This window comes from Nicotiana tabacum, chromosome 4 (genome assembly GCF_000715075.1).
Source record: "Nicotiana tabacum cultivar K326 chromosome 4, ASM71507v2, whole genome shotgun sequence".
NCBI lineage: Eukaryota > Viridiplantae > Streptophyta > Magnoliopsida > Solanales > Solanaceae > Nicotiana > Nicotiana tabacum.
Genome location: NC_134083.1, coordinates 126,242,535 through 126,256,777, shown reverse-complemented (window position 1 = coordinate 126,256,777; position 14,243 = coordinate 126,242,535). Strand labels below are relative to the sequence as shown.

Genomic DNA, 14,243 nt, shown 5'->3' with positions numbered 1-14,243 from the left:
TTTTTAAAAATATAGTAGTTGATGGTGGTGATGGCTAACGGTGGTACTTGTGAATGCCGACTAGAGGCGGTGGTTGGTGGTAGGTTTGGTTGATGGTGGTGGTTCAGGGTAGTAGCTAGTGGTGATTAGTAGTGGTGGCGATTATGATTGATGATGGTGGTGGTGAGTGGTGATAATTAATAATGGCGGGTGGTGGTGGTAGTTGTGATTGAGTAAGGTGGTGGTGGGTGGTGGTAGTTTATAATGATGGGTAGTGCCGGCTATGATTGTTGATGGTGATGGGGTGGTTAGTTGTGGTAGTTGAGGTGGATACATGTTTGTCGTTAAGAATGATGGTGGTGGGAGTGGTGCGGATGGCGAATGGTGGTAGTCGATTGTGGTGGCGATTATGATTGAGGATGATGGTGGTGATGGTGGTTGAGTATGGTGGTGGTGGTGGCGGTGGCGGCATGGTGGTAGTTGATAATGGTAGGCGGTGACGACAATTAATAATGAATATGGATGATAGCATCTTAATGAAATTAAGTCTCTGTTATGGATCTTAATCATACAGACCTATTCAGACTCATTAAGTGATTGTGAAGTACAAAAAACAAACATACTTAATGATTAAGATCTGAATAATTAAAATTTAAACTTTAAAAATAAACGCATTTAATATCTGAGATCTGAATGATTAAGATTTAGACCCCGTTAAATTCAAACAAATGATGCCTAAGAGTCTCGTGGAAGATCGTCTTTTAGAAACAGGAAGTCGAAGAAATCACGCCTTTAACTTGGACAATTACGTTGGCAATGTACACATCATTTTCTTCCCCAGAATTCTAAGCATCAACATACTTTGAGTTGGTAATAATGCGGTAAATATACTTTATTGTAATTAAAGGAGTCATTTACCATCTTATACTATTTTTTATATTGAAATTACTCATAGGCACACAAATCTTGGTAGGCGTTTAATGGACTTTTAAGGTTAAAAGTGGTATTCAATTTTGATGGGTATTTTGGTCTTCAATCTTTTAACTTTTAGACATCATGCTTATAATATAGCGGGGAGACTTTTGGACTTCGTGCTTGTAATATAGTATGATTATTTGCTGTTCTCAGATAATTCGTGTTAAATTAAATCATGTATCTTTTAAATCGCGTATAAATTTAATTGTTATTCATTTACAGGGTAAATAAAAGTTTAGGTAATCTAACTATAACAACGAGTAAGTTTTCATAATAAGCGTGATAACTTTAAAAATAGAGTTAAGCTTTGCTATATTTGATTAGATTTTACACAAATTAAAACTTTAACTATCAATATATAAAAATTAAATCCATTCTCTATTTATAGTCAGTTCGAGGATACTAGCTCCCATACACAAAAGATTAACAAGATGAGAGTTTCAGGCTTTCCCTCAATACATCTTCTTCTTGTTGTTATTCTTGTTTCATTGGCAACCTCAAGCTTAGCCCAAGATCAAGATCATCTCAGCTTCATTCAATGCCTTAAACTCTATTCAGATTCTCTTTTCCCAATCTCCACAAACCTCTACAATCCAGAAGACGCTTCCTATTCATCCGTCCTTAGTGCTTCCATTCGAAACCTTCGTTTCAATGAGTCTTATACCCCAAAACCCCACCTCATTATCACCGCTACTCATGAATCTCATGTCCAGGCTGCCATTTTATGTGGCAAGAGCCATGGCGTTGAGATGAGAATCCGAAGTGGTGGCCATGATCATGAGGGTTCTTCTTACGTTTCACTTGTCCCGTTCTTTGTTCTTGATCTTTTGAACTTTAGGTCCATCGATATGAACATTGACAAAGAGACTGCTTGGGTTCAATCTGGTGCTACAGTTGGGGAGCTTTACTACGCAATCGCAAATAAAAGCAAAGTTCATGGTTTCCCTGCTGGAATGTGCCCTACTATTGGGGTAGGTGGACATTTTAGTGGTGGAGGGTTTGGTAACATGATGAGAAAATACGGTCTTTCTGTTGATAATATTATTGATGCAAAATTAGTTGATGCACAAGGTCGTATTCTTGAGAGAGAGTCTATGGGAGAAGACTTGTTTTGGGCCATTACAGGGGGTGGTGCAGCAAGTTTTGGTGTGGTCTTAGCATATAAAATAAAGCTAGTCCCCGTGCCACAAAATGTGACAGTCTTTCAAGTAGAAAAAACTGGTGAAGACAACATTACTGAATCTGTTCACCGTTGGCTAGAAATAGCAGATGGTTTTGATAGAGATGTATTCTTTAATATGATTCTTAATGTAGCAAATCGTGGAGTAGAGAATAAAAACAAGACGATCCGAGCCACATTTATGGGATTTTTCTTAGGAGATTCAGAAAAACTCATCACACTCATGAATGAGACTTTTCCAGAACTGGAATTGCAAAATCAAGATTGTCACCAAGTAAGTTGGATTGAATCAGTGGTATATTGGGGCAATTTCTCCATTAATAATGGTACATCAACTGCAGTTCTACTCAACAGAACACCTCCAGAACTGTATCATAGCAAGATGAAATCGGACTATCTCCAGAGGTCTATACCAAAAGAAGGACTAAAGTTGATATTCAAGAAGATGGTTGAACTAGAGGCTCCTTACATGTTTTTCTACCCTTATGGAGGAAAAATGAGTGAGATTTCACCTGATGAAAAACCGTTTCCTCATAGAGCAGGAAACATAGCAAATATCATGTATGGAACAGATTGGACAGAGCATGGATTTGAAGCTGAATACTATTATAGTGGTTTAACAAGAAAGCTCTATGACTTCATGACTCCTTTTGTGTCCAAGTTCCCTAGGCAAGCATATTTGAACTTCAAAGACTTTGATTTGGGAATCAATCACCACGGAAAGAACAGCTATTTACAGGGGAAGGGATATGGAGACAAGTATTTCAAGGAGAATTATGATAGGTTGGTGGAGATTAAGAGTAGAGTGGATCCTGAGAATTACTTCAAGAATGAACAAAGCATCCCAGTCCGTCCACTTCAAGAAGAAGGCAAACTGCAAAAGGGTATTAGCGTTATTTAAGCTAACTATTTGAAGTATTTGGCTGCTAACTTGTATTTTCAACTTGTTCACTCAAGTGGTAGTGTAAGATCAAAATAAAGGGAAGTTCTTTATGCAACAAGTCTAGTTAATTAACCGTTGAATGAATGGTTATTTTGTTCATCGATTTGACGTTAACAGGAGTAACGGAGAAAATTCTTAAGTACTGTAGTTCTTACTGGTTTTAGCTTTCACTTTCTATACGGAATTAATATGACGGGTGAATCTGATGGGGTTTTTTTCACCTTTTCCATAATCATAACTCACAAGTCCTCCTCGTGCGGCATTGAATGAAAAGTTTGACCTGATGTTTTATACTTTTTTTCTTTTATTTTATTAAATCCATCCACCCAAGCTTTCACCTCCAGTGGTGTGAGGGGGGAGGGGGCGGGGAATTTGGCATGGATCCTACCTTGTATATCATTAAAGAAAGAAAGGAGTACATTCAGGGGGACATAGCCCTCACCTCCTTAACAAAAAAACTAGGAATGTTAAAAACCTTCTATTATACCTGATGGTCATTGACTTTTACACTTGGGAACTTAGTACATACTACAAAAGAGACTTAGAAAACAATGTTCCTCCTTTCCTATACTATGTAGTTCAGCTCATGGTGGTTCAAAAAACCAATCGACTGCTTTTTAGTCCTTCTCCTGAAATTGGGAAGTATAAGTTGTTTGATCCTCAAGGGACCTCTTACCTCTCTTGGTAAGTCATTTTCCTGGAAGAAATGTTTTTGATCTGGAATAGTTATGGCATACTTAGCAAGAGTATCAGTTACTTCGTCGCCTTCTCTGTAACATTTATATACTTGAATATTTCTTTGATGAATCTTTCTTTGGATACTTTCGCTGATTCTTTATAATTTCCATGGAGGCTTACAAGTTCCCTGATTGAACTATGATCATGGAGTCTAGTTCCAAGTCTAGACCACTGAATTGTTGCTCACAGCACCATGTAATCTCGATAAGTAGAGCTTGAGCTTCATTAAAATTATTAGTGTAGAATTGCGTTGGAAATGCATAGGCCAATAATCATATCCCCATTTCTATTTCTAACAATTTCACCTGCTCTAACTTTACTATGGTTTGGCATAAAGCTACCATCAGTGTTAAGCTTCCAGTTATTTATTTTTGGCTTCAGCCAGTGAACCACAAACTACTGATTCTTGGCTTATAATTCTCTGCAATCCAGCATACGTGCCTCCAGTTCCAGGACTCATCGATTCTGCTGAACTTCTTACCCATAGCTACTTTAACTTGGAAAAGAATTTGGTGAAAAGTTCTGCCAGTGGAAGTGGTTCTCTGATCGTATCTCTTGGTGTATCTGGCTTTCCATACCTCCCAAGATAGGATACTAGGGGTGATAAAGAGGATAAATTGGTGGACTCTATTTTTAGGAGGTGAATTCCACCACTGCCAGAGGGAGTTGATAAGAGTATTCTCATTGAAGTTTATGCCCAGAAGTTGAGAGATATGATGCCAAACATTTCTGACGAGGTTACTATTAAGAATAACTTGGTCAACATTCTCTTTTGTAGGTATCCTACAACATAAGCAATTGGGGCCCAAGGTAATCCCAAATCGGACCATATTATCATCTAGAGGTAATTTCCTCTTCAAAAGTCTCCACATAAAGAATGAAACCTTGAAAGGAGCTTTATAATCCAAATCATAGTGAAGATAGGTGCACTGTTATTCCTCTGTCTGCAAGTTTCATAAGCTGAGGCACATGAAAAATTTCCACCGGTAATGAGATTCCATATTGCTTGGTCACTAAGGATCGAAGTATATTACCAATGTCACCTCTTTGATCTGTTCTATTATATTGTTAGGAACTTCATTCTCAATGCTTTCCAGATCCCAAGAGTTATCTCATGTGAACTTGTTAATCTTCTCATTTTTTGTTTAGAGAATGGTTTTATTTGCTGGTACAAGGACCCTTGAGTAGTCCAGTCATCCCACCAAAACAAAGAATTTCCACTATTAATCCTTCAATTGATATGAGCTTCCATCTTTTCCCTAATAGTCAAGAGTGTTTTCCAAGAGCTGGAGTCTTTGGAATTAATAACTTTGGAGATTGGGTTGCTTCTGGGGCAATATTTAGCTTCTCGGAATTCAGCCCATAAGAGTATTCGTTTCTGAACCTCCACCGTCTTTTAGCATTGAAAGAGTGGCAGATTTCTTGTAACCTTTTGAATCCCAAACCCCCTTCCTCTTTAGGAGAACACATTTTGCTCCATGAGCTCCGGTGGTACTTGTTCTTGCCCTCACAAAAGTTTGAGAAATAGTTTCATTCTCTTTAAGAGTAGTTTTTGGGGGTATGAGTGCAGCAGTTTGAACTAGAGGTAAAGACAGATAAAAACTCTTTTACGAAACTAGTTCTTCAATTTGGTTCGTGTAGATTCAAAATGGTACTCAAGAATTTTACAGGATTTGCTTTACAAAATACCTTACTATTTTGCTTGCAATTCTTACTTTGCTTCGGTATGTGTGTACCTGTAACAGAAAGAGAGAGAATAGGGAATGTAAAAGTTGGTATAGGGAATGTAAAAGTTGGTGTGGTACCTCTCGGCTCTCGGAATTTAGTGTGTACGCAGACCTTACACTTATCCTGGGATAGAGATGCTGTTTTCAATAGAAACTCGGCTCCCTCCCTCTAAGAACTCCCCACCTTACTCCTGGGGTGACTCGAACTCACAACTTCTTGGTTGGAAATGGAGGGTGCTCACCACTAGAACAACTCACTCTTTTCATACTTTTCATCTACTTATGGTACCCAAAAACAAAGACTAAATAACTGAATATATGACACCTTTTTGAAGCCGTGTTAAAGCAAGGAACATTATTATCCAACAAAAATTAATTACTGCAAGAGAAACTATAAGGGCCTTATTGGTCACATATACTACTTAACAATAAATTGAGATTCATACTTGGAAAAAAAAAATAGAGAAATCAACATTGGAGAATGGTTAAACAAAGAAACTATAATGGCTTTTACAGCTCATAGTATGCTCATTGAAAATTATTTTGTAGATTAAAAATTGTTAAATCGTGCTAATATCATTTTGTTGGTATGATACAGGATATCATCCAATTTAGGCCGGTGGATCGGTAAGGTATCAACATGAGAGACAACTATATCAATGAACAATTGATTGTGTTAAAAATATAGAGATAAATATTGGTCAAACATTACAACTCAGCACTTTTAATATATGCCAACATCTTTTTTTTTTTTTTTTGGGTTATTCTTAATATTTAGCTATTAGAAAATTACATCGGTTTTGTCACGCTCCTTTTCTACCCACGCAAAGATATATTATGTTGTGTTGTGGGGTAAAAAGAGTTTTTTCATTTGAAGTGACAAATTTGAGTATGGATTATTTTATGGCCAAATACATATAGAGACCCTTCAAGTTGCCAGAAAATCTCATTTAGACACTTGAACTTAGCTTTGTTCCAATTGAACACAATATTATGTTCATAACCATATCTATTAGGCACAACTAGCTGACTTGGTACATAACGTGGGGCGCACAGGATTTGAGCGCATGGATGTTATTACACGTGGAATCCAATGGTAATATTTTAAAAAATAAATTAAATATATACCTTTTTAGACCCACCCAAATTTATATAAACCCTAATTTCATGCCCTTTCGTTTAGTTCTACCCCAATTGCTTCCAAATTAGGTCGAGAGACTTCTTCGTTTCTTTCCAATTCTTCTTCGTTTCTTTGTAATTCTTCTGAATTTCTTTCTATTTCTTGCCTCTTTTCTTCGTCAAAGCAGTTTTAAAGTCGAACTCGTCGAGTTCATCGAAGGCACCTCCCACTGATATTGTGTACTGTAATTGCGGTCAATTAGCAAATTTCAAGATATCATTGACAGATCGTAACCCAGGACGAAGGTTTTACAGTTGCAAAATTGGAAAGGTAAGCTTAATTCATAGTAATTTCGTTCTAATCTACATTTTGGTGATTCTTCTTAAATTCTCATCTTCCGTTCCTTGGTTGTATTTGTAGAAAAGGGGTGGATGCAATTACTTTAGATGGTATGATGAAGACTTCTCTTCTCAAGAAAATGGGGTGATTTGTGGTTTGTTGAAAAAAGTCAAGATTTTGAAGAGGGATCGGGCAAGAAAATAATGGGCCATCATACTTCTTACAGCTTTGTTGGAGCTGATTTTATGAATATGGCTATGGCGCGATGCTTGTTGTGTTTGTTCAAATTAGTGGCAATAGTCGGTTGTTCATTTTGCTGGTTTCTATAAGTAGGGGTAATTGTATTGCCTGGTGTAATTTTGTTTAGAAGGAAGCTGCAGACTTGCTTCAATTAGTACAATCGTTGGCCCAGTACAAGGTTTTGTAATTTTGTTTGAATTAGCTCAAGGGCTGAGTTCAAATTTGTATGTAAGAAATTTGTTGCCTTGTTAGTTCAACTGCCACCTTGTTTTTTATAGCTGTCGTGTGATTTCAGTCTATAAAGAAATGCAACATTTAAAAGAAGTTGATCACAATTTGGTGCAAATTCAAACTAGATTATAGTAGCTCTAAATTGAGCATCAAAATGATGTTAATCATCCTCATAACACAACCATATTAATGTACTTAAAACGCATCAAAATACATTAGAAGCAGTCAATAACATATGTTTGCTGCTGCGAATTACATTGTCACACACAGACGGTTTTGTTTACTCCTTCTTTCTTCCCTAATAGATCTCAACTCTTTATCAACCTCTGAGTCATCTTCTTCAGGAATACCATCTTCTTGCGAGTCACATCTACTTTCCAGATCTGTTTCAGCCCCATCCACATTTTCCTCAACAGGTTGATTACTATCAACATCAACCCTTTCATTTTCTTCAGTTAATCCTTCATCCACCTCTATATTAATATTTTCTTTCATTCGCACCACTTAGGTCTTTCTTAGCAGTAGTTTGAGTATTAATATCACCATCATTTGTTGCCCTAGCACCACCAGAAATATTATCTGTCTTACCTACTTCTGGCCCAGTTAGTAAATCTCCCTGGCCCACAGTTTCAACCACCTCTGGCTCATTAACCACATGCAGTACATACAAATCCAAAAAATCACAATGTACTAGGTTTTTTACAATGTCTAACATATGAGAATCAGATTCAACCTTGAAAAAGTCATCACTTTTTGAGGTTCTATAGTAAAGTCCTTCAATAGTGGGGTACCCTAACTTTTTAGTATAATATAGCAGTTTCATCATCGAAAAATGGTCTTTATTAATAGGAAAATCTGCTTCGGGTTCCTTTTCCCCGGCATATTCTAGGCCCCCATCATTGATAAATGCACCCCCATAGTGAAAGCGTGTTATAATATAATCATCCATAAGATTCCCTCAAAGAAAACCCCAAAAATATATCACCAAAAGCTGACAGAATATTTCGAATGAAACCCCCCAAAAAACCTTAACTTTACAGAGAATTTCGAAAACCCTAAAATTGATCAATGCATGTACATAAAGGGCAAAACAATACCTCTTGAGTCATAGACAGTCCAATAACATTAGTCGTTGACAGTTTTTCCAAAAAAACAACTCGACTCTTCAAATCGTAATTGATAACTTCCGCAAATCAACCGTAAATAACCATACAACCCACAACATACGAAACAAGAGATCATTTCAGTGATAAATCAAAGAGAATAAACTTGAAATACAGTAAGAATCGAAGATAATTGATGGAATTTTTGTAGGGATTTTTCGGACCTCTAATCGCCATTCTTGAATTGGGGTTAACAGGGAGAGAGAATGACTGAAATAATGAACGGGTATTTTAATTTAAATGGGAGACTGATTTAAAATATGATGTGGCGTATTAAAATAGTTGGCGTCTTTTAATTGGTTAGCTTTCCATGTCAGTTGTGCGTAAAAACACGCGCTTCACTTAATATAACACCTGGCCGAGTAGTCAGCTAGTTGTGCCTAATAGGTATGGTTATGAACATAGTATTGTGTTCAATTGAAACAAAGCTAAGTTCAAGTGTCTAAATGAGATTTTCTGGCAACTTTAAGGGTATGTATATGTATTTGGCCTTATTTTATTTACAAAGTCCTCACTTGAATTTGATTTTTCGTTGTTCCAAGTCACCTATTATTTAAATTCGTAGTCAAAGGAAGGTTTGACTCTATTTTTATCGGTCCGCAAAAATAAAGTTCGGGTAAGGAATTCTGTTAACCAAGGAGAAGGTGTAAGGCATTCCCCAAATCCCATGGTTCTAGCACGATCGCTTTATTGACTTGAATTAATTTGGGACAAACTGTAATTTATATGATTTTTATATTTTTTTCTATGTCTGTTTTTATTGCTTGATTATTAGAATTATTAAAGAATGATTTGGATGATAAGATGTCATAACTACACTACGCAAGCGAATGCGTGATCAAGACAAAATTTATTAATTTAGTCATAACAGCGCTACACAAGCGAATCCGCAGTCATGACAAAGGACTATTAGTAAGTTATTACTTTTGGGAAAAAATAATGCATTTGAGAAAATTAATTTAGAAAATTATTAAATGTCACTACCGAGCTACGCAAGCGAATCCGCGATTATGGCAAAAAGATTAACTAATATTAAGAATCAATTAAAGCTATTGGATATGGTATGAGATTATTGAATTAATTTATTGAAGGTTAAACATCACGCTACGCAAGCGAGTCCATGAATAAAAAAGTTAAAGTGCGCCAACTAGTTGCCTAGCATTTAAATTAATTATTAAAGAGGCTAAGTTATAAAGTATTTAATCATAAAAGAAAAAATCTGATTGTTTGTGACATTTATTTGGCAAAAGAACTATGTACATGAAAGTTAGGCCTTAGCTTGTGGTAAATTTGGATTAACTAGTAAACCAACCTTTTATTGTTACTAGTAGGCCAACAACTTATTATCACTAAAGTGGGCCTGGAAGATTTTTCTTGAGCCCAAATTCTTTCTTAAATTACACCTGCCAACGTGGGCCATTTAACATTATTGACAAATGATGTCTAAAATCAAGAGCAAACTTCATTTGTAGCCATCCGGAAAAAACTAATGACAATAGATAGCCACAAAATATATCATACAATTAACAGCCCAAAACCAATTAAAGGGCTAGCCCAAAACCACTGCCACTCTCCTCCCTTCAAATTTCAAACTTTCAACTCCGTAACCTACTTTAATCCATACCTTCCCCTTACTCCGTAACCTAGACTGTAGATTTTTCTATACACAGACTAGCCACAAATCAATCAAAATCATAGAATTATCTACTCTAAAGGAAAAAAAATCACAAAACTACTATAGTTAACGGAAACAATTCAAAAGGTTATAACCAAGAATGTTGAACTACTCTAAGCGGGATAATCCCTAGCATCAACTCATTCTCATATGGTGTCAAATTTAAATCCAAGAACAAAGCCTTTCAGTACCCAAAATCCTTTCTCTGTCGTCTCAACAACTTCACCAGCATAATTATCTTCAATATCATGTTGTTTATGTTTCTGCAATTCACCCAATTTATCGCGGTTCTTTCTCATGTGGCCACCTAAAGCTTGTCCAAGAGAGAATTCCTCTCCACAAAAGGAGCATTCATATTTCTTTCTTGTTTTGTTTAATTGGATTTGCGGCTATGTTGAATTTTGGTTTCTTGTGACTTGCTCTATGGCTCCCCAAAGTTTGGAAAGATTCAAATTGCTTCTTACAAGTCCTGCACTCGAAAAGGGTGGCAGTGAATTTTTTAAGTGTGATTATACATAAAAAAAAAAATAGACTTGTCACTATACAAAAATATATTAAATAGACTGTCACTATACAATTTATATATAATAGACTGTCACTATACAACATATATATAAAATAAACTGTCACTATACAAAATATATATAAAATAGACTGTCACTATACAAAATAGACTGTCACTATACAAAATATATACTAAATAGACTGTCACTATACAAAAATATACAAAATAGACTTTCACTATTAAAAAATATACAAAATAGACTGTCACTATATAAAAAAAATACAAAATAGACATTTCGGGGTATTAGATATAGTATGTTTGGGCCAGAGTGCCATTTCGTGTCAATGGAAGTGCAATATGGACTATTAAACTTTTGAGGTGCTACAGATGGTAATTTTTTCTAAAATCAATTTACAAACAAATCATACGGCCCAAGTAGCACTTAATTATGAACTAACCAACCCAAACTGAGACAGAATACTACTTACTTGATTAACGTTACTTAAATCTCAGACAACATACCAATAAATATTATACAAATAATTGAACATATGACCATTTATATCAATATAAACTAGTAGTAAATAAGCAGACTTTATTCTAATAAATAACACCCAAATAATGAATTGAAAGAGAAGTTAAAGAAAGGATGGACCTTTATTGCAAAAATTCCCAGCAAGTCCAGTGAAGAAAAGCTCCAAAGCATTAATCCTCAAGTGAACTTCGGACTAGACACTTGAACCGGTTTTCACACTGGTTTTAGGTGGTTTTTCAGCTGTATTTTTGTTGATTTTCGTGACTTATTTCGGGTGGAGTTTTGGTGGTTTTTTGAGTGTTTTGCAGCTGAGTTTCAGCTGCGGTTTTCGGGGCTGTTTTCGTGGAGTTTTTGACTCGATTTTGCCATGTTTGTTGGGCTTTTGGGGGACTGGTTTGGGAGTGTCTTGGGGCTAATTTTCAGAGCTCGTTTTGGGGTCGTTTTTGGCTGCTTTTCATGGCAAGCTGGAGGTGCTTTGAAGTCATTTTGGGACTGTTTTTAGGCTGCTTTTTTCGGCTGCATTTTGGGGTGGAAAGATGCTTTGTTTTGCTGGTTTTTGGTGCTATTTTGCCGTATTTTTTGGGCTGCTTTTGTAGCAGGTTTTCAAGCTGAGTTTTCAGATGGTTTTGAGGAGTTTTTCAGCTCAATTCCATGGCTAGCAATGGAGTTTTTCGGGCAGTTTTGGGCAGAGGCTGGAGGTGCTTTTGGGGGCCGATTTTGGAGGTTGTTTAGGTGACGAAAATAGTATTTGACGGAGGTGATACTGGCTGGTTTCAATGGAGGAACTATGGCTGTTTTTCTCCGGGAAGAAGAAGATGTTGCCCCCTTTTTAGCTCACACGGTTTCTTTCCCTTTTTGTGCTCCTTTTTAAAAAAAAAAAAAATCTCCCCCTTTTCTTCCTCATTTTTGTGTACATATAATAAGAAAAGATAAGAGGAGGACGATTGAGAATGAATGATGTGGCAATGAAATAGTGTAAGGAGTGAGATGATGGGACAAACAAATAGTATAAGAAGTGGGGATGGAACAAGAAAATAGTATAGGGAAGGTGGAAGGCAATTTAATTAGATTTGGTCCGTATTTAAAATAAATATTTGCGACCACTATGTAGTAGACTGTGTAAAATAATATTACATATTCTCTAATAAAGCCTAGCAAAAAATATAAGAACTAAAATATCAATATCAAGCATAGAAAATATTAAACACGAAAAAGAATTATAGAAAACTCGAGGTGCTCACATCATGCCCCTCTTTGCTTGGTAACAAGAAGACTTTTCAAGCAAAGAAAAGGTGAGCATTGTGACTAATTTTTTTACCAACCCATTATTCAAAAAATGAAGAAAAGAGTGCAACCGAGTCCTGGTTTTGGACAACCTACATATCCCGGATTATAAGGGAATCATGTCGCGTGTAGTTCAAGAAGAACGATGGAATAATGAGTTTAAGAGTCGAGTGAGATTCCGTCGAGGCTCCGGTCTGCGGTCCTGTTTATTGCATCAAAATAAAAAAGTAAATTACACTAAAGAAAATAAAAAATACAAGGTCATATATACTCTTCTAGTGTCAAGTGTTGTATCTTCACTTGAGATCTCGTAAATCCGCATTGGAAGGTGGGTGCCTTAAATTTGGAGCTTGATGACCCGCATTTGGAGGTGTGTGCCTTGAATTTGAGGATTGTTTACCTGCATTGGACGGTGGGTGCCTTCAGATTGAAGATTGATTCTTGAAGCTTGGGCGTGAACTCAGACTTGGATTGAATCTTGAATGCTCGCTTTTTAAGTAGAAGCCGAGAAGATGGATTTTGAGATGCTAGTTGATGTATGCATTATGTCAAAGCTTGACCCCAACTGTCTTTATGCTCGAACAACCTTCTTTTTTTATCAGAGTTTGGAACTTCATTCTTGGACATCAAACATGTGTTATGCGGGGAACCTGCAAGACATCACAAGACAAATAAAAAAACAAAATATTTCTACCCCAATTTACACTAGGAAAATTTTGTGAGGTATTAGCAAAAACTGTAAACTAGTTTTTATTTTTTTTAATTAAGAGAAAAGAAAGCATCGGGTAGTGTATACCCTTTAAAATACGACTAGGGAATGATGTACCCTATGTCAAAAGAAAAACAACTAGGTAATATGGTACCTTATGTTGGGAAATGCAATAGGGGAAGGCGTAAACTATACTAATATGCGACTAGGGAATGGTGTACCCTATGTCAAAAAGAAAACACAACTAGGGATTGGTGTACCCTATGTTGAAAAATGCAAATAGTTTAGTGGTATACCCTATGTTAATTTTTTCTCTTTTTTTTAATTATCCTAGGAGAAAATTCATCAAACTAGGGTTTCGTATCTTAGGAGAAAATTTATCGGACTAAGACTTTTTATCCTAAGAGAAAATCATCATACTAGATTTTTATTTTTTTATTTATCTTAGGAGAAAGATTTATCAGACTAAGACTTCTATCCTATGAAAAAATTTATCAGACTGGGTTTTCTTATCTTAGAAGAAAGATTCATCATACTAAGTTTTCTTATCTTAGGAGAAAGATTCAGCAGACTAAGATTTTGATCCTAGGAGAAAATTCATCAGACTAGGACTTCGTATCTTAGGAGAAAATTCATCAGACTGCCACTATACAATTTATATACAATATACTGTCACTATACAAAATATATGCAAAATAAACTGTTACTATATAAAATATATACAAAATAGACTGTCACTATACAAAATATATACTAAATAGACTGTCACTATACAAAATATATACAAAATAGACTGATATTATATAAAACATATACAAAATAGACTGTCAATATACAAAATAGATATTTCGGGTTATTAGATGTAATGTGTTTGGGATGGAGGGCCATTTCGTGTCAATG

General features: G+C 35.9%; 1 protein-coding gene and 1 pseudogene across 1 annotated transcript; one reads left to right on the top strand and one right to left on the bottom strand.

Moving 5' to 3' along the window:
* The first annotated feature begins 1,355 nt into the window (after positions 1-1,355).
* LOC107762861 (berberine bridge enzyme-like 8) lies at positions 1,356-3,132 on the top strand. Its single transcript, XM_016581261.2, has one exon. It carries the CDS (start codon positions 1,386-1,388, stop codon positions 3,033-3,035), a length of 1,650 nt encoding a protein of 549 aa, XP_016436747.1. The 5' UTR covers positions 1,356-1,385; the 3' UTR covers positions 3,036-3,132.
* A 6,982-nt stretch (positions 3,133-10,114) lies between these two features.
* On the bottom strand, positions 10,115-11,464 carry LOC142180364 (uncharacterized; annotated as a pseudogene).
* Positions 11,465-14,243: the final 2,779 nt, after the last annotated feature.

What these genes read in the sequence shown, in the direction of transcription:
- LOC107762861 (XM_016581261.2), top strand. Translation starts at nt 1,386, where the DNA reads ATGAGAGTTTCAGGCTTTCCCTCAATACATCTTCTTCTTGTTGTTATT.